General features: G+C 54.7%; 1 protein-coding gene and 1 pseudogene across 1 annotated transcript in view; both read left to right on the top strand.

The window, feature by feature from the left end:
* LOC120592610 (pecanex-like protein 2) overlaps positions 1–25209 on the top strand; it is a gene marked incomplete at its 5' end in the record, with an annotated part of 68465 nt that overhangs the window by 17989 nt on the left and 25267 nt on the right. Inside the window, 4 exons of the mRNA XM_039850346.1 lie at positions 8386–8495; positions 8857–8953; positions 16636–16728; positions 17386–17536. Of these exons, the coding sequence (XP_039706280.1) occupies positions 8386–8495; positions 8857–8953; positions 16636–16728; positions 17386–17536 (451 nt within the window). The remainder of the gene's footprint in view (positions 1–8385; positions 8496–8856; positions 8954–16635; positions 16729–17385; positions 17537–25209) is intronic.
* Positions 2656–2774, top strand: LOC120592682 (uncharacterized; annotated as a pseudogene).

Raw genomic sequence — 25209 nt, 5'->3', positions numbered from 1 at the left:
CAGAGGGCAGTCTCCCTGTGCCCGCGACACTGTGAGGTCACACATGGTGTTCGGGCCACCGAGGTGGAAGTCAATTGTCACACTGCAGTAGGAAACTGACACAAATGGTAACTTATCAGCGTAAATAGTTCACGCCGTGATGATGATGCACGTGATGGCGATAACGTCGATAGTAATGAGTTGAAAAACAAAATCCAAGTTTTGATGAACTTTCATTATACTGGCATCAGATTACGTTTTACGGCTGGAATCATGTGACATCTATATGCCGGGGAGTGGGAATTACAAGTGGACAGGCTGCCCGGACCCCCAGCGAGGGGCTTGCTGCCCGCGGGGAGAAGGGAGGGGCTGTTAGGCAGGCCGCCAGGGCTTCGTCACACCGCCCTTCCGGAGAGCTCCACGAGGGCCAGCAGTCTCTAAATGCAGTTGATGCCGGGCTGCCGTGCCCCTCGAGCTGCGCTCGGATGACTTTGACAGTGGCAGCGGACGCTGACCTGGGGGAAAAACCGGAAGAACAGTGACAGCTCAGCTGTTCAGAATGGAATTGGCAATAGTCGAGCGACGTGAGATCTGGACTCGGGTTTTGGTCCAATGCAGAAGGCGTAGTGAAACCGACAGCTGGTAGGATGCACTGACTGTCCAGCTCGTAATGGATAAGGGGGAATGGAAAATTCTAGGCCTGGAGTCCGAGCGGCGGTGGCCCTCGTAGCCATCGGGACAGCGCTTGTCCTGGCCGCGCCAGCCGCGGTTCACGTCTCCTCTAAAACCCTGGGGATGAGACTGTCCTCACGGTGTTCGTGCGACACTTATTTTCCTGTACGTAATCGGTTCCATGTGGGAAACACAGGTACCATAGCGATTAGGGAAGTCAAAGCCCCGTTTCCTTGCGTCGCCTCTAAGGTGAGCTGTGAGCCACGTGTGCCGACGCGTGCAGCGCGGTCAGGCGCATCACCCCTCGGCTCCAGGAGCGACGGCTGTGGTTTGTGCGTGTTTTTGCCGCTGCCGGTTTGACCACGAGGTCCCAAAGTCACGGCCGTGGTTTATATGTGCCGCTTTTTCTGTCCTGTAAAAAGACCGGAGTCTGTTCCGTAGGAGGGTTCCCTTAAGCTTTTGGGGTTGAACAACCCCAGGTAAGCGAGAGGAAGGCTGGGAGGAGGGAAATGCCAGTATTTTCCCCAGAGCACGCACACGTGCGTGTTTATACCTGTCTGTGTTGCTCCGGGTGGCTTCGGATGACTGGGACCTATCGGTCTGTCTCGGTAGCTCACGATTTCAATTTCCCCAGGACCTATTCATAAAAGGAAAATATTTTCTTGCATTATAAATGTATGATATCTTTCGCCTAAATGAAACGTCGGCTTTTAGTAAACAGGAGGTCTGGCTTGTCATATTCGCTCATGTGATCATTCATTTATTGACGGAATACCCGACGGCTTCCTTCCAGGACTGAGACTGGGTGCTGGGTGCTGGGTGCTGGCGGCCCTCAGGGTGCCCAGGGCCTGTGGGATGTCAGCAGGGGCCACAGTAGGACGAGCACGGGGCGCCGTGGAGCCCCGAGTGTGGCCGGAGCTCACGCACAGCGCTGCTCACCTCGTGGCCCAGGCCGTGGGTGACATGGGGACGGCACGCAGCACGGGCACTGGGAGACACACCCGCTTTTACGGAATTTCTGGAATGTTAATAGAACAGAGCTCCTCTGACTTAAAGTTGAGATTCGTGTCAAAAACAGACCTGGAAACAGGACTTATATCCAAGTCACGCTGATACCATGTCGTTCTCACTTCAAGAGGTACGAGAACCCGGATCTCAGAAACGCCCGTGTTTAACGGGCTAAGGAAAATCCACCACCTGCTCCTTCGAGAGTGAGTGACGTCCGGGGCGAAGCAGAGTGAGATCCTGACCTCGGCATTCTCCACGGCCCTCGCAGCCCTCCTAAATCCCATCGTGGAGATGTCCGAAATTTCTGAGAAGAAAACGCTAAAACTAGGATTCTCTTTAGAGAGTCTTTTTATACAAAGCGGAACTTCCCTGAACCGCCCTAGGCATTTTCATCGAGCGAATTCCCAAATGCATTTGAAATCTACCACAGAACTGCAGGACATTAGACAGTTTTATTCCTACCTCATAAAAATATTTCAAAACCCGTGGGAGTCGTACGAAGCCGGCACTCGTCCGTCACTGTCGTCGCCGGTTCAGGGGCCCGTGAGACGAACCTCAAAGCAATGAGGGATGTCGGCCGTGAAGCAGAGTGTCGCATGGCGCGTGCTCCGTTGTCGGCGGGTGATGGAGTGTTTAAAAGCGGTCTCCCTCCACGGTCTTTCCACGTACACCTGTGTTTGCGGACGTGGGCGTGTGTGAGTATCATAAATAAGTAACATGTATAAAAACAAGTCGGACCCCATATGTACAGGTTTAAAATAGAAAAGTTTATTTTTAAAATCCGCTGGAAATGGCAGCCAGCGCTCCCTCCCTCCCCTTCTGCTCTTTAGACAGAGAGAACAGTGGGGCCAGGAAAACATAGAAATGAAACCGAGCACCGCACCAACCTCTCGGGTAGAACTCGGCACGTGTCGTTCCTCTCGGAAGCCCCGTCTGGGTCGGTCGATCCCTTCCTCAAAGGCTGACAGTTCCTTCCCTATCCCCAAATAAAAACAAGTCTCCGGCCACGCCACCCTGCACGAGCCCGGTCCCGTCTGACCTCGGAAGCTAAGCAGGGTCGGGCCTGCTGAGTACTTGGATGGGAGACCACCCAGGAAGACCAGGTGCTGTGGGCGTAAAAAAATAAATAAGAGACTGTAAGCTGACAAGGTCCTCGCAATCTGTGAGGTCAACCAAGGGTCGCCTCACCTAAAGAATAAAATAAAGTAACCGCCCCCTCCAACGCGTCTTTCCTCTTCCTGAGTGTCTGAGTCCTTCTAGCACTTTGGCTTGTGGGTGCTCCCGGCACTGTGGCCCCATCAGCCACACGGGTGTCCTTTCTCGGTCCCTCCTTGCAGGGCACACCTGCCTGAGGCAGAGGTGACAGGTGACTAGACAGCCCTGGACGCCACTGCAGAGGTGACAGGTGCCTGGACAGCACGGGACACTGCCGGGGGGTGACAAGTGACTGGACATCCTGGAGAGCCAGGCCCGTGCCGGACAGCGTGAAGCCTTGCGCCCTCCCTGGCCTGGAGCACGCTCGCCCGCGCCCCTTCCTGGTCACCGTGCTTAGTCCTCCCCGAGGTGTCCTGAGCACATCCTGGATCACGTCTTCCTCTGGGCTGTGGCTCTACCATGTGGCACAGTGCGCACCCGAAGAGCCGTCCACCACGTGTGAGCGGGAAGCATGTGCGACAGGGCAGCAGCCTGCGGAGCTGGGGACTTCTGCTTCGCTGCGGCCACTCGGAGCACAGCCACCGTCTCCTGCGGGAGGAGCGGGGCCGCCCCGTGCTGAGCACGGCGAGCCGCACGATGTTCAGGCCAGTGGGGTGGGCGGGGCGCTGCCCAGCGCTGCCACCCGGGCCAGCCTCTCCCGCACGTCCAGTCCTCTCCTGTGACCAGTGATGGAAGCGGGGAGCCTGGCTCAGCTGTGGAATCCCTTCCGAGTCATGATAATCCTTCCCGAAGACGGCCTGGTGTTTCACGTCCTTCTACTCTGCACGTGGGAGTCCGAGACGCCTCTCCTGTCCCCACATCCCCGAGCAGGTGCTTCTGTTCTCTGCGTGAGTTTCCGCATCTGCGGGGAAGGGAGAGTCAGAGCCCGGGCTCGAGGCCACGTCCAGCCGCCTGCAGCCCCGGGCGCCCGCCAGCCGGGCTCCGAGACGGAGTTGTGCGGAGGTCGGAGCCGGGGTCAGACACCGTGTGCGGCCGCGCCGGGAACGTGGGCTCTGCCCCTTCGTCCGTCCATTTTCCCTGGAAGAATAAGGGCTGTCCTGGCGTCACGCCTTCCGTGTCACCTCCGTGCCCACCCTGCCACCCGTCCGCGGCCGACAGTGTATCCGGAAGCTCCTGCTTACGCTTCGTAGAAGTCGCGTGTGTGGGAAGATGAATTCCGACTTGCTCTGACCTGGGACACGCACCGGCAGGAACGTCACGGCTGAAAACGATGACTCAGTTCGCCTTAATAAGATCGATCGGTTCAGTTCGCGCATCTTGGGACGATGACGTCCCTTCTCGGCAAGGTCACAGTCACACGTGTAAAGACCTGTCCTCTCATTTGCGGTCTGTGGTGCTGGGTCAGAAGGTCACAAGGAATCAATCGACAGGAAGTCACTGCTCTTCCGTTGCCTCCTGGGGAAGCTCGGGCCGTTCTTCAGGTTGAGTCTGGTTTGTTCTGGAAATGTGATTTCGCCGCGGCCCCCTCACGCATCTGCCGTGGGCCGACGTGCCCCGGGCCAGCCCAGCCGTGCTGCGAAACGCTAAGCCCAAGGGTCCCGGTATCGGGGGGCCTCACAGGTGGCGTTCATGCCCCTGTAGAACAGGCCAGAAAACCCTGTTGCCCCGTCCACCGCGTGAGGACAGTGAGAGGTGCTGGCCGCGGACCGGGAAGAGCTGCTCGGGTCGCCACCGCTGCGGGCACCGTGGGCCCCCAGTGTCTAGCACATTCCTGTGACCGTGGCCCAGACGGGCTGAGATGGTGTCGTAAGGAAACATTTACCGAGCGCCTTATACTGGCTACTCCAGCAAGCACGTGACAACGTGTTTCACAGAATATTTGCAGCAGCCCCACGACGTGCGACGGTGAGGTTATCTTGGATGAGGAGTCTGAGGCGCGCTGGCCTGCCCGGTGTCTTGATGCAGGTGATCAGCACAGCGGCACTGAAGCCGCAGCCCCCGGCCAGAGCCCGTGCCTGGCCTGCTGCCCCACCCCGGGAAAGGCCACCCACCCCGGGAAAGGCCAGCCCCTGGGCACTCACAGACACGTGGGCGAAACGGTCCCCACTGGTCCCGTCTCCGCTCCGCACGGTGCAGGAAGGAAGGGACAGTCACTCCGAGGACAAGCCCATTGGTTCTGTATGTCACGATCAAATGCCTTTCGGACCCGGCCCGCACAGGGTGTTCAGAGTCCACTGGGGTGACACAGACGAGCCCCTGCTGCCGGCAGGCTCAGCCCCTGGGAGGAGCAGACGGCCAGCCGACGGTCACTTACCCAGATGTGTAGTCAGGGCCTCAGATAAAGTCAGGAAGGGGACAATCTCTCCTCCAACGCCACATCCCACGGCCCACATCACATCCCTGCCCATATGCTATTGGGCGGGTGAGGAGGGAGGGGCCCTGGCCTTTCACATTAGCAGCGAAGAGATTTAGTGTTGTAGAGAGCAGACAGGTAAGGGGTGTCGGGCAAATAAAAGGGAAGTCGTTATTTAAATATTTTAGTCTGGCTCTGATGTGTCGCCTGTGAAGACCATCCGTCACGGGGGCTCTCGCTTTTCCAATTAATAAAAACCAACGTCGACATATCGCTTCGCAGCGAGCGAGGCCGTTTCAAATCTCATGAAGTCATTATAGCAATTTCTCAAGAAAGGTGTCATCGTCACCTTTTTACAGAAGGAGAAGTCGGGCCTCTGAGACATCAAATACCTTCCCCAGAATCGTTCATTCCAGGAAGCGACGAGCCTGGAATCGGCTTCTGCAAACGCTCGTCGCCTCGACCTTTCCTGCGTCACGGTCACTCAGTCCTTGTCACAGTGATTTTCCCCAGCATTTGCATTTTGATAGGCTTCACGAAACTGCGAATTAAATACACAGCAGAGGCAGGCACGGAAGAACCGACGACAGGAAGTAGAATTCAGCGGGTATTTCCCTTCCGGAAAACTTTTCACGTGTGCGTGTGAGGGTGCAAGCCGGTTAGGAAGTACGAGCCGAGCATCCTTAGTCGGCCGCCGGAGCGGGCGGATGCGGATGCAGGGGCGGACGCGGCAGCTCACCCTAGGCTCGCCCTTCCCAGGGGCCCTGCGGGGCCGTGCTCCTCCTGCCTTCCGTGTGGGGGATCCCCCAAAACCACTCTCTCCACCCGCTCGAGCCTCTGCTTCCCGCTCCGTGAGTGCCTAGCACCAGGCACCTCCCCGCCAAGTCACCTGTCACACCTTAGTGCACGTACTTGTGTGTGCGTCCTTTCCCAAGACCCCGTGTCCATCCTCATCACAGGAGGGGCCCTCGGTGCCTGGCCCAGAGCGGAGGGAGCACCGAGCAGGTGGCACCGGTTCTGCTGGGAGCCGAGGCACGGAGCGGGGCAGGAGACGGGGGGTGGTGGGGGGCACAAGGGCCAGAGCAGCCACGTCCTCTGTGCCGGGGCGCCCCGTGTGCGAAGGCAGCATCTTTACGGTCCTGCTGCTGTGCGTGTCTTGAATGGGACTGAGGGCCAGCTCCTAACTGGCTTCCACGGCCTCCGGGGAGTAGGTTTCATTGGCAGGTGATGAGGAATTACAGAATAACACCGGGCCAAGGGCCTTCTGAGAGGAGGGCCACTCTCTGCCACGTGGGGATGAGCCTCAGGGTCCATGGCGCGGGGGCTGGCATCCCGTCTTCCCAGTGCGAGCGGTTGTTCTGGACGGGACAGCGGGGCCTGGCCCGGCGGGATGCCCCGAGAGGAAGGGACAGGGCGGAGAGGCACAGAGACGTGTGACACGTAGCATCAGCCGACGGAGAGGACACAGCAGCACGGCAGGTTTCCGGCTCCGTGCCCTGGGCGCCTGTCACACGTGGTGGCACGGAACCCTCCCCTGTCACGAACTGAAGACATGGCCCTGGGAACTGAGAGGGACCCACCGCAGCGCTGGCGTACGGCTTTCCCACTGTAGAGAGGAGGAGGCCACGCGGCCTCGGAGCTGTTAAGAAACGGGTCAAAGCCACGGGCGCGTCAGGCCAGGCCGAGGTTCAAATCCACGATGGCCGGTTCTGCCCGCTGTGAGGACGTGCCGCTCCCACGGGTAGGCACCCCGAGTGACGAAGCTGGCACCCAACGGCTGATGAAGGGGCCCCCTGCACCACTGAGCTGGCGCCGAAGGGGAGGGGACAGGGCTCCGGGCCCGCGGGGTCCCTGGTGCAGGGGGCCAGCATCTAGGCGTTCATGTAGACGGGGCAGAAGGAGCCGGGGGAAGGAGCACAGCTTCCTCTAGGGGATGTCTCCAGAGTAAGGGGACATCGCGGTGCCAGGGGACGGTCGGTCTAGGGAGGGGGTGCCCCTCTCCCCTGGGTCCCGGAAGGGAGAGACACGGAAGACTCTGCTCTGACCGCTGGGGCCTCCCCGCACACGGAGACCTTGCACCGAGTCCGGAAGGCGTGATGGGCGTGGTCGCTGCCAGTCCAGCCGCCTCGCTGGTGGCAGTGGGGACCCTGTACCTGGAGCCGGCGGTCACGCGCCCGACTGTCCAGCCACCACTCGGGGCCCCCAGTGAGGCTCGGCTCCCCGGTTCCCTTCCAGGGGCTGCTCCGACCTTCAGCCCTCACCGGGGACAGGAGGGACGTGCATTTGAATCGTAGGACAGTGGGGCCCGCGGACATGAGCGCGCACACGTCGCCTTGCAGCGTATGAGCAGCCGCGAGTAGGGCTCACTCGCCTGCTGAATTTATGGACAGTTGACGACTACCCTCGCCAAACAGAACCCCGGGGAGCGGAGGGCTCAGCACCTCGAGAGGCAGTATACAAGGCGGCGGTGCCCGTGGCGGTGCTCGAAAGGCCGAATACAAAGTCGTTTCCCTCCTTGTGTGATATATGAGGACTTGTCTGTGTTGGGGACCTTCGGGGAGGGGTGGCTGGCAGGAGAGCGGGCCCCAGGCCACCCGCCGCCCAACCTGCTGCCGCGGGAACAGGGGTGGCCTGTGTTGTTTGTCCGGCCCAAAGCTGTGTTGGTCACCACTTCTGCGCCTCTGTCCCAATAAAACAGAAGCGTCTCGCTGTTTGGATCTCAAACAGTTTTTCTGTTTCTTCGGAGGTCTCTAATTTTTGCCGAGTTTCACGTCAGTCTACTAGTCGATGTCTTAAGGCCATGTTTGCAAGTCTTATACCTTTAAAACCACTGATTAAAGAAACTAAGAAATACAGTTCTCGTCATTATTAAGTATCCTGTTGAATTCAGATGAGGCGACACATGTCTAATGTGACATCTTATAAGAATCCTAAACTTAATTTCAGAAAAAAGTAAGTACATTCTCCAGAAAGATTAATTAAATGTATTGTCATAGACACATACGGTTAGTTTGAAATGCCCGGCCCATCTCTCCTGAAATCACTGTTTATAGGTGAACAGGTGAGGTTTCTGTGTGGCCATCGGGGGCTGACATGTCCATTGGCAGGCGTCCGTCTAGCTGGACGCTGGGACAGGTACCTAGGCGTGTATACTATAGCGAGTGGCCTTGCTGGCCGACACCCACGGAGTGACCTGGCTGTCTGGTGTCCGCCCCCAGGAGCCGTGGAGCACCCAGCACATCCCAGCGCTGTTTTCGGCTTTCTGTGGTCTCCTGGCCTCCCTGTGCTACCATCTGAGCAGGCAGAGCAGCGACCCGTCTGTGCTCCTGTGAGTGACACTGTCCCCCCCGCCGTGACACACACACAGCTGTGACACACACATACACACAGCTGTGACACACACACACAGCTGTGACACACACATACACACAGCTGTGACACACACACACAGCTGTGACACACACATACACACAGCTGTGAGTAACACGTCCCACACTGTAACACACACACGCACAGCTGTGACACACATACACACAACCTTCTCTTCGTGGGCACTGAACTTCATCGGGAAGGAGGGGGCCTTGCTTTTGTCATCCGAGCGTGAGGGCCCGGTCGAGGTTCGTCGACCTCGAACACTGTAATGGGCACATATTTTAAGAAGTAGAACCTGTGTGTTTTTTCGTTTTCAGGTCCTTAATTCAATGCAGATTTTTCCCGAAATTTCGACAGCGAAATCTGGAGGTGTCGGCTGCGGATCCCCTCCCCGGGAAGATGAAGGACTCGGTGGTGAGACCTTGGTGTGGCGGGACCTCTGCAGGTTCCCAGCGGGGCTCTGGGTGGCGGGGCCCGCGGCCACTAGCGCAGAATGCGGTCCCTCGTCCTGGCCTGGATCTGGCACGTGGGCCCTCTGAGCCTCTCGGGTGCTGTGCACCTGCCACAGGCACTCGGGCGGTCCTCATTCGGCGGCATTGTGCCTGCATATTCCAGTGACGCACGTTTGGTCAGTTCTGGCCACCGCTGGCGCCAGGCAGCTGTGCATTAGTCAAAGCCTGTCACAGGGGTGCCAGCCAAGCCGCCCGCTCCGCGCGCCGCCCCACACCTCGCCGCGGCTCCCGCTGAGCTCGGCGCGTCTTCCCAGGGTCTTTCGGTTCAAGGTCGACATCGGCACAGCCCTTGCGAGGGGCCCTGGTACTCTCGAACCAGGTCTGGGGTGTTGGAGGAGGGAGAGGCCATGTCGATTGGAGCACGTGAGGGGAGCAGGGAGGAGGAGGAGAAGGAGGAAGGGGGCCCGGGGAATGGAAGGGGTGCTGGGGGGCGGGTTCGGACGCTCTTCGCCCTGTTCTGTGCCGGCTCCGGACGTGTGCGCCTTGCCAGGCAGTGCCAAGCTTGCAACCGCGTGGCGTTTTCGGGCAGTTAGTGGTGTGGGGACCGCGAGCTCCCCCAGTGAGGACCCGTGTGGCTCTGCCATGGTCTCTGCAGCGTCGCCGGCGCCCAGTGCGTTCCAGGGACTCAGACGACTTTTCCCGCTCTGCCATTTCAGTTCAGTGTGCCCGTACGATAGCACGTTTAAAAATCCACACTCTGCCCCCGCGCCCCTGAGCGTGGTCGCGATTCAAGCCAAAGCGTTGAGGCTCGTCACCACGAGGGACTCAAAACACAAGTCGCTTGCTGTGAATGGGGGCGGGGTTCATTAACTTCAAAAGCAGAGGTAGGTTTCGAAGCAGGGTAAGAAGCGAAGCTTCTAGGCCGATGAGGTGGCCGCGGATAAAGAAGGAAGACACGTGACATTCGAGCATCATATCCTGGGAGACTCACGGGGACAAGTCACCGACGTTACCAGCCAGATCAGTTTCTGTGAAGCCGCAGGGCCTGAAATGTACCCAAACGTTTTCCCCTCTGAGAAAACCCGTCTCCCCCAAATGTCCCTCGCTTTCACGACTGACGAGATGCTTTCCGATGTATCGTAGTAAAAACAATTACGAGTTACCATGAAATGCGAGCAGAAATTGGCCCGGCAGACGCTGATAGCGTTCATTAGCGTAATTAGGTGTGATGGGGTCGGCGTCGCCTGACTCTGTCACCACACGCTCTGAAACGCTCCGTGCACGGTGCAGCACGTACCTTGCAGGAGGTTTAATACGATGTATGTTCACTTCTGTGAAAAGCCTTCTGGTCTAATTATAATATTTTAATGGGGCTGCGAGATCCAGCTTTTCCAGTTTGACACGCAATACCTTTGGCGCCATCGTGCAAACATTTCCCTCCTCGTCTCTGATTTCCCGTCTCTGTTTCTCTCGGGCCCTCTCACATTCTCTCGCTTTCTGTCTTTTCTTACATTTTAGTTTGTATGAGAAGTCCCTAGGGAGCCTCGTTAGCCAGTTTCCCATCCCTTCCTCCTAGTCTGTGACAGGGCCTGGGATCTGTATATTTACAAGACCGTCCACCTGGGCAATTTTGTTCAAGCGACCCACGGACTGCTTTAAGGGACATTGATCTAGAAATAGATACCTACAGCTCTGCCACTGGCCGGATACATTTCTGTATGAGCAACGAGCAACGTTAAGTCACGTACACAAAGCTCGTTACCAAAATTCAGTAGTTAAGACGAATACGAACTTTGCACCGGTCGTTTGCGGGTTGGTCTGTTTCCGTTGGCCTCCTCAGCCTTGTCTTTAGTACTCATCACATTCGGATTTGTTGCTTCATTGTATCTATTCTTCTAGAGACCAAAAAACAAACAAAACTTTCATTTTTATCTGTACAATTCAAATTGACGGTTTCTTTCGAAACATTGGCTGTATCGACCATCTAGATACAATGTCTAAATCTGCCGGGTGTGTAGACTTGGGCTTCTTACTCTTCTTAAGCTTCTTTTTAGTATTGGATTATGAAGCGTTACATAAAATGCCACAGTGGGTTTAAAATGCTCCATGTACCGAGAGCTGATATATTTATTAGTTAAGCATTCATGGACTCACCATTAAAATAGGGAACAGAACAATATTGTTGGCTATTGTTCTAGAAATTCTGCTTCGCTTACGTCCCGAAAGAGAAACGTAGATTACGTTATTATGTTCATATAGAATGCAGAGAAAAGTTTATTAAAATCAACTATGATTAATAGGAGAATTCCTGAATGCCGCTAGAGACAAGAAAATGTACAAAAGTAGGAACATTCGAACGCATCAAAAATAACTTCAGAAAATATAATGAAAACATGATCCAACTCACGACAGCAAAAACATATATGAATTGATAATACGAATGATTTTAAGAAGTAGTGTCGTAAATAAAGAATGTAAATGAATGTAAATAAAATGTAAATGAAGTTTTGAATAAGTGGTAATACATAGACATAACCTGATTTTGGATAGGAACGCTGAGATTTATTAAATGTCAGTTCTTTCTAATAAATTTATAGGTTTACTATAGTTCGAAATAGCTATGAAAGAATTTTATTTACAAGCTGGGGAAATGATTCTAAGGTTCATTTAGGAGAATGGCTGTTGGTAGCTTAAAAAAATCTGAAAAAGAGGAATAAGAAAGAGGAATTTAGCACTTTGAGATTTAAGAGTATATTCTAAAGATTGAATAATCAAAAAATATATGAGACTCATTCAAGATTAGAGAATGAAATTAGTGAAGCAGTAAAATACAGAAAGGAAACGGATTATTTATATGAATTTATCATGTAAATGTTAAATGTCATAATCAAGAACTGATTATTCAGTACACGGTGTCGGGATAATCATTTAGCTCAACAATAGTGGGAAGGAGAAAAGGATTTTATGTGCTAATCCCTTGCCAGACACCGTGGCGAGTGACAGAGAAAGATCAAATGAGATTTTTCGTTTCTGATGTTATGGCAGGCTAAATTATTGTAGCCAAACTCGATGCTGATTAAAACTAAAATTCTGAATAAAATTTTTAACAAGTCCTTTTAAAATGTGACCAAAAATTGACAGAATAATAATGAGTTATCAGGTTAAACTTTAAGTGAACGGGGAGCCTGGAGGAAGCACGGCAGGAAGCTGCTTTTGCCTCAAGGACATCTGTCCGACGGGACCTCGAGCTTCTGTTTTCAGCCCAGGCTTGCCAAGGCGGTGTGTCCAGTGGCAGACCATCCACCCTTCAAGCTGGGGCAGTGCAGGGCCCGCTCTCAGTGGGAGGACGAGCCAGTGGAAATCAGCTCCGTGCCCCTCGGTGCCAGGGGCGGGGGGATGCAAGCAAACTCACCTCAGTGGTGAGTGTCAAATCGACAGAATAATCCTTGAGGTGCTATAGCTTTCCATGGACTTACAGTGTCCACTGTAATGTCCGAGCGGCACAGACATTTATGAACATAGTTTAAAGTAGCCTCCAACTGGAAATGCCTCGCGGCAGAAGCAAACATGAGTCCCCTCTAGAAGACTCTGTCCTCCTAGGCCTCCAAGTGTCCCCAGAGCCAGTTTTCTAAGGAAAATGAGCAATTTACAATGAAAAGTTTAAAGCTATACAAGGAAACAAGGAAACAGCGGAAACAAATCGGCAAATACTTCAGATACTGGGACTATCAGACACTTACTTTAGACCAGCTATACTTACTGCATTGAAAGAAAGAAAAGGGTTAAAAATTTAGAGACAATAGAAAGTGTGTAAAATAATCCAGCACGTTTAAAAGAGAACCAAACAGAGCTTTTAAACAAAAACCAAATGAAAACAAAGAAGTAATTGAAGTTAAAACACACCCACACACACACACGCACACGGCAGATTAGACACCCCCGAAGGGAGAATTAGCGAACTCAAATATAAGGACAGAAGTGTCTAGCGGGAACCCTGGTAGATAAAAAATTAGCAAATGTGAAAGAGAGAGGAAGAAATGTGAAGGAGGAGGAAAATCTAACATGTATTTAACCAGAATTCCAGAAAAAACGGGAAAGAGAGATCAGAGCATCATCAATATTCAATGAGATAATATACGAGAATTATCCAGGATCGATGAAAAACACTGACCTAAAGATTTAAAACTCCCAGTGCATCGCAAGCAGGGTAGATTAAGAAAGAACCCATACCCATCGAATCCTCACGAATCTGCACAGCACCAAAGACACAGACCAGCTTAAAGCAGTGAAATGAACAGAGTGCATTCTCATGAGTGACAGACTGGACTCGCCCTTATCGAGAGCAATCTTGGAAGCCTGAACCCCAGAATATGAGCAAAGGAAGCAGGACACCCACCATGCATCCAGCCTGGTGCCCCTTCCTGGGTAAAAATAGGCAAACTGGACTGAACTGCTTACGATCGCATACGCGAGCATTAAAATCCTTTTATTTTTTTTTTTAAAGTGAGACATTATTTTCACCAGAATTGGGGTAGCTCATAGGACCCCCAAGAGGGAAGAGACGGGTCCTGTGCCGGGCAGCCTACGAAAGGGGGCTCTTGGGTACTTGGGGTGCCGGACTTCTCGGAGCGGCTGGCATTTGGCGAGGCATCCAATTGACAATTTCTCTTTAAATTGTATGTACTTATTTTAGATGCTTTTCTGTATGCATAGCTTACATTTTTTAAATGTAAAAGAATTTTTCGAAAAAGCGTGAAATAACATCAAATACTTATTAAAACATCAAATTCTAGAGAGAAGATAATTTTCCAGACTTGGGATCTATAAAATAAAAATGACACACACACACACACACACACACACACACACATACACAGAGTTAGATTTCACTAAAGAAAAATTTTGAAGCTTTGTGTGTGAAAAAGGCAATAAAATTCAAATAATTTATTAAAATATGTGTTGCAAATTTGACAGGTGCATATCTTATACTTACGATGCACATAATTTAATTTTAAAAACTCTACAAGCAAATGATATTTCATTCAGGAACAAAATATTTAGTAAGTACATGTATGACGTATGTCTATACGCCTCGTAAATGATGAAATGCAAATTAAAATGAGGGCGTTTTTTTGGTTCACCCGGCATAAAGGATAAATTAACGGTATTGCCGATCGTGACAAGATGAGCTGTCTCAGACACTGTTACATTTGTGCAAGTTACAGCCATTCGGAAAAGCATAATTTATCAAGGATCGTAAAATATTCATAACCTACGACGTGGTAAATTTATTTGTGAGAGTTTTTCTAGAGAATTCATTCAAAATACAAAAAGAGATTTAGGTATGTAGAGATAATGATGAAGCATCATTTATCATGGTAAAACATGGAAAGCAGGCGAGCCTCTATCGGCGAGGACGTCCACACTGGCCATGTGCAGCGTGCCGTTTCATTCACTAAATTAACGCTTCGCTCGTCCACCATGGCACTTTTTTCGTCGTGTGCGTATGCGTGCCTATGGCATCACAAGACAGCAAATTATTCAGCCATCGAATGACTATTGGCAAATCTATACAATAATACATATAATACGTAAAATGCTTACAACAGGGAGTACCATTGGAAAAGAAACTCTAGGCACATGAGGAATAGACACTTATAAAACGTGTATGGAAACCCCAGGCACATCGTGATTACAACTGGAACCACGGTTCAGCGTTCACAGGCAGAAACCCTGGCCCAGCAAACGCAGAGATGCTGACCCTGTTTTTGTCGGGGTGTAATGATTATGAACGAGATCTTTTCCTTCTCCGTGTTCTAGAGGGCAGCAACGTTATTACGCCATCCTCGAGTGGGAACAGTAATTAATAATGAAAAATCGCAGAGACCTCAGTTTGCATTTTGCTTAGATCTTTTGTACTCTGGTTTTTGTAAGGGCCGACACTGTACAATTCACTCTTGAGACTTAGGATATTTATCAACATGAAGCAGAGATTCTAAAACTCTTGTCGAAATAAGTATTTCAACAGAGCCAGAGGTATTTAGCCTTCGGGCCTGTGGACAGACAGAGTGGCAGCGGTCATGGTCCTTTTATATAACCAGAAAAAAAAAGGGAGGGGAACCCACCGCCCGCAGAACACATGCGGGAGACACCCCCTGATTCTGCACTCCTGATCTAGAGGAATATTTCGTGCCGGCGCCGCCGATACCCGATTACGGTAGCTTTCGGAATCCGCCTCCGAATTTGTATCAGTCACAATCCCAGCCTTTACGATGTTCAAGGTCACTTCTACATAGCGATAGTCTTGGAGGTGCAGGGGTCGTTCAAGATTCCTTAGAAAAGGTGATGTTTTTCAAGAATAAAATTCTCGAAGCAGAGTAACATCTACTTTTTGGCGACTGTAGGTTTTGGAAAGGGAGAACCATTTCCTTTCTGTTCTGCCGATGTCGCTTCTGCCAATGGTCAGAGTGGTCTGTGGTTTCGGGAGCAACAGGAATTAAAAGGTCAATAATCACCATTTTCCATCTCCTGTGTTGAAGAGTCGGTTCAAAACTTTTGCCAGTCGGCCGCTGGGAAGGGCAGGGAGTGGTGTTTGACTTGCTGTTGAGTTTTAAAGTTCTTTTTACGTTATAGCTAGAAGTCCTTTGTGGAATATGTTTTGCAAATGACATTTCAAGTCTTTGTCTTGCCTTGACATTCATTGTATGGCAGCGTCTTTTGAAGAGCAAATGTTTTGAATTTTCATGAAGTCAAATTTAACGACTTCTTTTTTGTTTACAATTCTAGCTCTTAGTGTCCTATTTCAGAAGCTCTGCCAAACTCAAGGTCAATAAGATTTCCTCTTACGTTCCCTTTGAGAAATTTTATAGTCCGAGTTAGGTTTCTGACGGATGTCGCTTTTTCTATGCGATGTGAAATAAGCGTCGAGTTTTTCTTGTCGTTTTGTTTATTGTAGATGGCTATCCAGTTGCTCCGGCACCGTTTGTTGAAAAAATTGTCCTTTACCTCACTTAGAGGAAAGGTGTCCTGTCACCTGCAGGCTGTCATTTAAAATCAACTGACCCTACATGTGTCGGTCTATTTCTGGACTCCCGTTTTTCTCTTCTATTGATCTAAATGTGTCTTTTGTGCCAATACCATCAATACCTGATGACGGTAGCCGTGTGATTAATCTTGAGATCAGATATCGTGAAATGCGAAATCCGATCCGGTGCAAGAAGTGAGTACCTGCCCATGTGCGTTCGTTCTGCTCCGGTCCCCACGCTGCCTTCGTGCTGAGACACAGCTGCGCTGAGGCCGGGTGGCGTTTATCAGCGCTCGCCGCCTTCGTCACCCCGACGTCCAGTCTGTGTTTGTGGGGAGCGTTATGCCTCTTGCACGGGTACGAAACTCCGTTCCTTCCGTGCTCAGCGGGTTAGGCTGCCCTTCCTGTGCACGTTCCCTTCTCCCCGTCCTGGGCCTCGGCCTCGCTGATGTTCCCCACACGGGAGGTAGCGAGGGTCCACCCAGTGCGTGCCACCAGGTAAGTGACAGGCTGGAGAGCAGTTGATGCAGCGTCAGTATCTTGCTGCCTGATTTGCCTGGTGGCCCAGAGTCACTGAGAAAAAACTAAGCGCCAGCTTTACGGTGGCTTTGTCTCCACAGAAGGATGTCTTAAAGTCGGATCTCGTCGTCTGCTCGGTGGCCGCCGTGCTGTCCTTCGCGGTCAGTGCCAGCACCGTGTTCCTGTCCTTGCGAGTATGTATCCTGCCTCCTGTGCTCCTTAATGCGGGAGCCCGCGGTGGGGCGCTGGGCGCCCACGGGGTCGCGGGCCCGAGGACGAAAACGAGGCCCCGTGGTGGTGGGGGGGAGGTGGCAGCAGGACACCCGGGCACCGCGAGGCGTCACCGCCCAGGTGGGGTGTGGCCCCATCAGCCGCGGCTCGGTGGCTGCACGCTTCCCCCTCCCCGTCTGGGGCGTTTGGTTTGCAAGAACGAGGGCACATCTTGGGGACGGCGTGGAGATTGGACGGCCGGGGGCATGTGGAGAAGGGAGGGAGGTGACACCACAGCCCGGGTCCCGCAGACGGGCCCGACGCCGCCGGAGGACCGATGCGGAGGACCCGCCGCGGGCCGCGGGCTCGGGGTTCTTGCAGGCGGCGCCGGCCCTGTGTGCAACGCTGTGCGTTTACGCTCCCCAGGGCGGGAGGACGCTGGACAAGTGTGGTCGGGGTCCCCTCCGCCTGTCAGGAAGGAGAGTGGCCCCGTGGGTGGGGTCTCGGGCCTCGGCTCAGAGCAGGTCCGCGGCCGGGACGGGAACCATCATGTCTCTGTCCTGCGGGGAGCGGGGGAAGGACGGTCGCGCCTGTCGCTGGCCCCGGAGCCGGGGGGTCACGCGCGCCCTCTCTCCCCGCAGCCTCTCCTCGGCATCGTGCTCTCTGTCCTGGCTGGCGCCGTGGGCTTCGTGACCCACCACCTGCTCCCGCAGCTCCGCAAGCACCACCCGTGGATGTGGATCTCGCAGCCCGTGCTCAAGAGCAGGGAGCACTGGCAACAGGAAGTGACCGGTGAGCGACGGGCCCTGGGAGGAAGGGCCGGGCGACGGGCCCGCGGGGACCGGAGGCAGGGGCCTCGGGCACACGCCCGCGCTCAGACCGGGGACGGTGCTGCCGTCACACGGCACGCGATCCGCCCCTGAGGTCCGCCTGGACTGTCCCCAGAGCGGGAAAGCGGACGCGGGGTCCGCACGGCAGGTTTGTGAAAACATTGATTGGCTCTTGGTGTTGTGGGACAATCAGTTCCTGTCACTCCTGGCTTCTGTTGACGGGGAGGAGAGGTCGTCAGCACGGGGCCACCCTCCCATCCACCACAAAACGGGGGCTGGCAGAGGCTGACCTTTGACTTCCAGGACCCCGACCCCTTGGGTTTTGCTCACCTGGCTTTGCTCGCTGAGACCGACACCTGCACTTGACCCAGTGAGCTGTCCTGGGCTGACCCCGGGCGACCCGGTAGTGACAGTGGTTCCGGGTGAAGAGTCTCTGAGGAATGGCTGTGCCCGGTGTCCCCAGCTCTGTGACCGAACAGATGGCAGAGGGCGGTTTATCCCTGTCTGCGGACACCCCAACGTGTCTGGTCACAGTTTGCGACTAGCCGATGGTGCTCATTCTGCAGTGTCTCTTGCCCGGTGTAACTTCTCTGTCGCTGGGCGAGCTCTGCGGCCCCCTCCGTGTCCAGGCACGCGGGTGTGAGAGTGGCGCCAAGGCCTGCGGGCTCCGGGGGCGCCGGGCTCAGCCACGTGCGTCCTCATCGTGACTTCAGTCGACCAGTGTGGCAAACAGAAATGTGGGGACAGTAATACAAAGACGCGGAGCAGGCACTTCGGGCGCCGTTGGGGGAGGAGCGTGGCTTCGAGGAGCGTCTCTGGAGGGCGCCAGGGGCTGCCTCGACCTGACGCGGCCGCCTCCGGGGACCGTGGAGCGTTCCGAGGGGGAATCAGAGCAACGGGAGCTCGGACTCGCCCTCCTCACCCACGGTCGGGAGGGACGTGGGGCTCAAGCGTCATGATGCCCTTCGCTTCCGGCGCCTCTTAAACGCAAATTACGGAAACCGAGGGAAACGAGGCCCCGAGTCGGTCCGATTTATCATAGTCGGTTCCTTTCACCGGCCACCCGTAGAGAGAGGCTCATGCCGACAGGTGTCCACACCTGCATAGGGGGAGAAACTGAGGAAAAGCTGAATTCCACAGTGCTTCTGCAGGGGCAAGGAGGTCACATTCCCCGGCAGAGCCTTAGACAGACGACGTTTAGGTGACATTAGCGGAGTCCTCGGGGGGTGTTACTTTGGAGCCATTGGTAAGTGGCCGATGGAGACTCGAGGTGTGAAGATGCTCCACTCAGGAAACCGCACGCCCGTGTCACCGTCGTCAGCCTGTCCCTGCACCTGGATGCTCGGCCGCCGTGAGCGAGGAAAGAGAACTTGTCCGATGGCACAGGGAGTGGCATGGCCGAGGCCTGGACCCCCCGCCTGGGCCCCCGCCTGGGCCCCCGCCTCGGCCAGCTCCGCAGCGAAAGGTGAGGGCGTCTTCGGTCGGGATTCGTGAGCGAGGGAGCGAGTGCGTTTACCTGCCGCCCCCTCCTCTCTGGGGGCCTCGAGCAGGTGGCCTCGAGACCACTGTCCAGAGGGCCGTGGGACAGCCGTGCACAGCACAGCTCCGGCCGAGGCTCTGTGGAGTCTGTCACTCGCCTCCACTAATAGAAACAAACCCGTCATCTGGGTGATGATGATGGTTTTCGTGGTTGATAAGCCGCCTGAAATCTGGCCAGGCGCAATCGATTTGACAAAGTCGGCACGAAATGAAGGACAGATTGAAGTTTTAAGGAAGACAAACCCAAAGACCTAAGACGCGTCGGCATGAACGTCCCGGGGCCCCGTCCCCGACCTGGGCGTCGTCCGTGACCTGAGTGTCCTGGCCCCTCTTCCTGGCCGTCTGCCTGTGTTCCCACCTCCATCGCTTGTACTAGCGATGAGACACGCCCCGGGAACACAGGCCGGCCATTCAGCTCCCGGCGAGAACACTGTCCCCGGCCCACGGAATGTTAGGCCAACATGAAGACAGAGCGGAGCCGGGCTGGTGGGTCTGCAGCTGCCTCTGGGGCCGCCGGTCCCACGGCCGACATCGCCACGGGCGAAAGATCCTAAATCTGGCCAACGGCTGCCGCTGCTCGTCAGTTGGAACCGGCGCGTGAGGTGACACACGCGTGCCGGCCGGGTCCGGGGCCTCTGCAGGATCACACCCTCCATCTTACACAGCGGGGAGCCGAGCCAAGCGTCCGGGGGCGTGACTGGGAGCCACTGAGTTTGTGGCCCAGGTCACACTTTCTCCGCAGACCGGTGAGCCTGGCCGGACCCAGACCCGCACAGCACGCTCTGCGCATTCTCGTGGCTTCTCAGGCACACCGCGTCCTGTCGCCGTGCCCCCTCTGCCGGCCTGCGGCCTGGGCGCTCTGCCTCGAGCCCCCTGGACTCAGGCCAGGGCCGCCCCTCGGGTCTCTGTGTAAAACCCAGCCGCTGCGGAAGCCCTGCCCTGAGCGGTCTGCGCCATCCGCTCTCCGAGGTGACCCTGAGCGTGTCTGCTGTCCCGCTGGCCCTCCCGCTTCCCACTCGGGGCCGTGGGCGTGTCCCCTAAACTGCGTTTGACCCAAAGTCGCAGGCCCAGATTGGCTGGAACCGCCTTTGAACTTGGAGCGTGTATTTCCTACCTGTTTAGTTCCTTTTCTTCAATGTGTCGTTTTATTCGACATATAAAATTACTTGGAGACTCAAGATTCATTTCGCTATAAAATTCAGACTATGATCGAATGGACCAGCGTTGCAACTCAATCTGATGACTGTGAATCGAAACATGATTTTTTTCTTTTTAGCCAGGTCAGTTATTTTCCAGACGGGTTTAAGTAAATCTTATCCCATCCTGGCACAAAAAGGGGTCTCGACGGTAACTGAACCCCAAGAAAGCAGTTCCGTCCGGTCGGCGGTCCCACGCACGTGCCGGTGCTGTGGGCGTAACCGAGATTCGTTACGTGGGTGCGCGAAGCAGCTTCTTTTTTCATATCCGTCAGGTTTGGAACTCTCGAGACTAAATGTTCAAGGAGCACTGGGTTTTGGGAAACGAAACAGATCTATTACGTGAATTACGGCGATGATTTAGACACATGATGTCACCGACTCACCCCCGGTACGAGAGAGCGAGAAGCTGCGTCTCGGAAAACCTGTTTCATCCAAGAACTTTCCAGAGGAATCACGTCGTCGTGAAGGGGAGGATGGGGTCGAGTCTCATCCTCACGTGGCTCCGAGGAGAGGCACCCATCGTGTTTTCCTTCCCAGCTCTTAAGAATTTAAGAACAGCAGAAGCGATCTGATGCGCCGGCCACACTCACACCGTGAGCGCGGGTCACGGGGTGACGAGGGGGCGACCTGGGGACCAACGTGCTGTCGGCTTCCACTCGTTTACTTAGTCATTCCCTGGAAAAACAATGACGCGGTTCCCGCAGGATGCTGCGCGTGAACCAGCGAGGAAGGAGGGAAGACAGGTGCGCTTTCTGTCAGCGAAGAACGTCTGACCTCGTCAGCAGCCCCACGGCTGTGCCGCACGCCAGGGCTGTCACGGGCGCCACACCCGGCGACGCGCGGTCAGCGCCCCCCCCCCCATCCGGCCTCCAGGGAAGCGAAAGCAGCAGAGGGCCCGGGCCCTAAGCGAGGCGTTAACTGTATGTTCACGGGCCGCGTGTGGATGCCAAGCGGAAAACCGAGAGGATCGTGTGGTTTCCCGTTGTCGTCATGCCCGGCGCATAGTAGGTGTTGTGCTCAGTGGTACAGAATGAGCTAACGAATCGTTAGTACTGGCTTCATAAAGTCGCTGAGGGGAGCGTTCCCCGTAGGCTAATGTGGGCAGCAAAGCCGTGTGAGGTCACATCTGGTCCGAAGGACGTGATGTGAGGGGCACCGTGAGAAGCGTGCAAACGGGCAAGTCCCTCTGCGAGAAAACGGTTGCCGAGGATGCCCGAGCTGTGGTTTTCAGACGCACTAGCACCCATGGGTGAACGGTTATAGAAATATAAAAAATGCCCATGGAAAATCTGTTTTCAATCGTCATTTTAAAAATCTACTATTATAAAACTAATTCGCCAGTGAGTCGTGCATTTGTAATTCTTAAATGAGATCTACTCTGCGTTTTAGCAAACCTCGCCCGTCCGTCTGCAGAAGGACCTCTGTTCGCATGGGAGACGTGGCTCTGAGAGCTACCGCTTTTTTAACGTGTTTTTCATTTTTCACAGTAATACATGGTGTTAGATCAAATAGAACAGTTGTGATGAAAAACAGCAGACCCCTGTCAACCTTTTCCCATCTCCGATTCCTCCTCTCCAGAAAAAAATTGCTTCCTACTCTGGAGACGTGTCTTCTAGTATTTACCATCGTCCTTCTCGACGATGTGCACGTTCTGCCGTTCCGTGGTGTTTCAGATTTGCCCATCTACTGACGTCGTGTCGTGAAAGACCAGGCTTTATCTATCTTCCTAATACGTTCGCATTTTCCTGTTTCGTTCCTCCCGATAGAGTTTTAATGTTTCTGTTGACCACGCGCTCTTTTTTTGCCATAAGTCTAATTGTCGTCCGCGTCCGGTGTGGCAGTGACCCCGCCTCCTTCCTCGTTCGCGGTTCGGTTTTTGCGTTTGCTGGCCTCCCGACACCTGTGTAGGGCGCAGTCTTCTGCACAGGCAGACCCGGCTCTGTCACGTGTCAGCTGCACCGTCTGCACCCAGCAGTGCCTGCCACGAAGCCTTGCTGGGGGCGGGAGCTCGCAGGGCCGGGGCGCACAGCACCCAGTGACTGTGTTGCCCCCCACTTCAGCCATTTTGCTCCTTGCTTTGTGCCCCATGTCACCCATCGTGCTAGGCGACTGGTGGCCCTTTATAATCCGGATGTACGTGACAGCAGGTTCGAGAGTTTTGGTCCATAGGTGATACTAGTACCCGAATGACCAGTCACAGAGCTTCTGTAGTGATTAAATGAGGCTGGATGAGCTATGTAGGGATCCTTTGAAATGAATGTAGCGCTAGGCACTGTCTGATTCCAGAACGTGTGTGTGAGCACGTGTGTGCATGTGTGTGTCCGTGTGTGCATGCACGTGTGCATGCGAGGGTGCGTGCATGTGTGCATACATGTGTGCATGTGTGTGCATGTGAGGTATCTGCATGTGTGTGTATTTTAGTGTGTGTGTGGCTGTCTTGAGGAGTGGTATTGTGCATGCTGTATTGTGCGTGTGCGTAATGTCGCGTGCCGCGATATTGTGCCCTGTGTGGGGCGTGCATTTGTGTGTATGTGTATTAATGCGTCGCGCTGCACGCACGCTGTCTGCGTAATGTGCGTAGCGCCAGCCATGCACGTATTACTACGTATTAATACGTGTGCATGTGGTAATGCGCTTATTAACCGCCTATGTGCATGCATATTGCATGTGTCGCGTGTGTGCACCACTGCATGTGATATTGTGCATGTGACGTATTATTGCGTGTGTGCACCTGCATGTGTGCCCTTGCATCCACATGTGCGTAATGTGTGTGTGTCGCGGCGTGTCTGCATGTGTGTGCACATAATGCCATTTGTACCTGCATCGCGTGTGTGCTGCATGTGTGCGAAATCATCGCGTGCGTAATGATGCGTGCATGTGTGCCCTGCGTGCATGTGTAATGCATGTGTGTGTCGCGTGTGCATGTGTGTAGTATCAGTCACCTGCATGTGTGTGTGCACGTGTGTGTGCGTGTGCATGCATGTCTGCATGCGTGTGCACATGTGTATGTGCGTACGCGCGTGTACTGCATGTGTGTGGGATGCTGCAGCTCAAGGAAGAATGTGTTCCTCCCCTGTCTTCCTGCACAGAAAAGTGCCAGTGGCCAGAGGCAGCTAGAGACCTAGAAAAGCCTAAAAGCCTCTTTAATTCCAAGTGACGCAGCAGTTGGCAGCATGAGCTGGAGCGGGCTGGTGAGTGGCACGCCTCGTTCGCATGACGGCCCTGCAGGTGCGTGTTCCAGGTGCCAAGGAGGAGCTTCGGGCTGACCGTCGACCACGTGCCGGCGGAGGCCGCGTCCGTCTGCCTCTGCTGCCGCGCATCCTCCGCTCCATCCCTGCCGAGCCGTGGCTCAGTGTCCCTGATGGACGCTGTCAGAGCTTGTCCGCGCACTCTCTGACAGGGTGACCCGTGGAGGCGCCGGTGGAGAGAGAGAAAAGGTGTTTTACAGCATCTCATGTACCTTAAATCACAGACAGATCGCTCTTCCCTGCGGGAGGAATCCTGGTTCTGTCGCTTTGACATTCCTGGTGTCTGCCAGGCCCCAGGTGCCGGGCTGGGTGTCGGGGTGCAGAGCGAGGGGGGCACGCACCTCTGGCGAGGCGGCCATTCCGCCGGGGGTCGCTCCCTTGCGTGCCCATCGTGGGGCGTTTGGAAGGCTCCCCGCACCCTCCGCGCGTGAGCGCTTCCCAGGGCTTTCACAGGCGTCTTCTGTGTCGGACGGCACGGGCCGCTTTAGCCGGGGACCTTCGGTCACGAGTTGGGGCCCACTGCCGCGCCGCTCTCCCGCGAGGCTCCCCACCCCCATCCCCGTGCGGGGGTGGCCAGGAGCCACTTTCATTCCCGAATCGGTGAACAGTCGGGGGCGGCTCCCGGAACGTGAGCAGAACAGTTTTAAAAACTGAGTTAGACTTTGTACGAAATGAAATTCCAGATGGAGTGAAGATTTAAAAATATCTCTTTTTGAAACACGAGGAAGAAGGGAAAAGAAAGAACCAGAAAGGACTGCGAGGAAGCATCGGTCGAGTCACGGTCCTCGGTCAGAAAGGAGGAAAAGGGTTTTCTGAACACAGCCCCGAAGTCGGAAGCCACCGAGGAAGCAGCTAGAACAGCTCATTCCCCGAACAACGTGGACTTTACTATTCTGGCCCCAAACGGTGATCTTCGCCACCTCGATTCCTGTGAGGAGTTTACCGTGACGTCGAACCCGGTGATAGTCATCAAACCGCTGTCCCGTGCCAGGGACTGTGCAGAAGGCCGCGTGTGGCTCACCCCGGGAGGGACCTTCCACGAAAGCCGAGGCGTCAGCCCCGAGTCAGTCCTGGCGCGCCCCGCGTGGGGGGCCCGGCTTCTCCCCAGACTTCATGCTGCTGGGTGTCCAGTTAAGAGACGCTACATGTTGCCGGAATGTCCTGAGTGCTCCATGCCGACTGCGATGCAGGAAGGCCGCCCTGGCCCCTGGCTCAGGACACCGAGCAGGCTCGTGCAGGAAAAGTCCAGGGCCCCGGAGGGTGCACGAAGGGGTGGTCATTGACATTCGAGGGAACAGGAAGGGCGAAATCGAGCAGGTGGCATTTAATTCCAGGCCTGGAGATAAGGAGGGACTTTGCTCTAAAGTGGGGGACAGATTCCAGGCACGAGAAGAGCCACAGGCACACCTGACTGGGCCGCGGGGGACAGAAAAGCCCTGGGGGTCGAGGCTCATCCTAAGCAGAATCACGGGGCTCTGAGCGGCAGCCTGAGGAGGAGACGCGCTTTGCGTCTAAGAACGATTCCTTACCCTCCGTTCAGGCCACTGGACTCGGAAGTGAGGCCAGTTCCTAGGGAATAAGCCATGACACGTGCACGCGCGAGTGACAGAGACTTTACTCTCTGAGGTTTGTCCCAGCAGGAAGATGAG

Source organism: Pteropus medius, unplaced genomic scaffold, assembly GCF_902729225.1.
Source record: "Pteropus medius unplaced genomic scaffold, Ma_sr-lr_union100, whole genome shotgun sequence".
In the NCBI taxonomy this organism is placed as follows: Eukaryota; Metazoa; Chordata; class Mammalia; order Chiroptera; family Pteropodidae; genus Pteropus; species Pteropus medius.
This window is presented reverse-complemented; position numbering and strand designations above follow the sequence as displayed.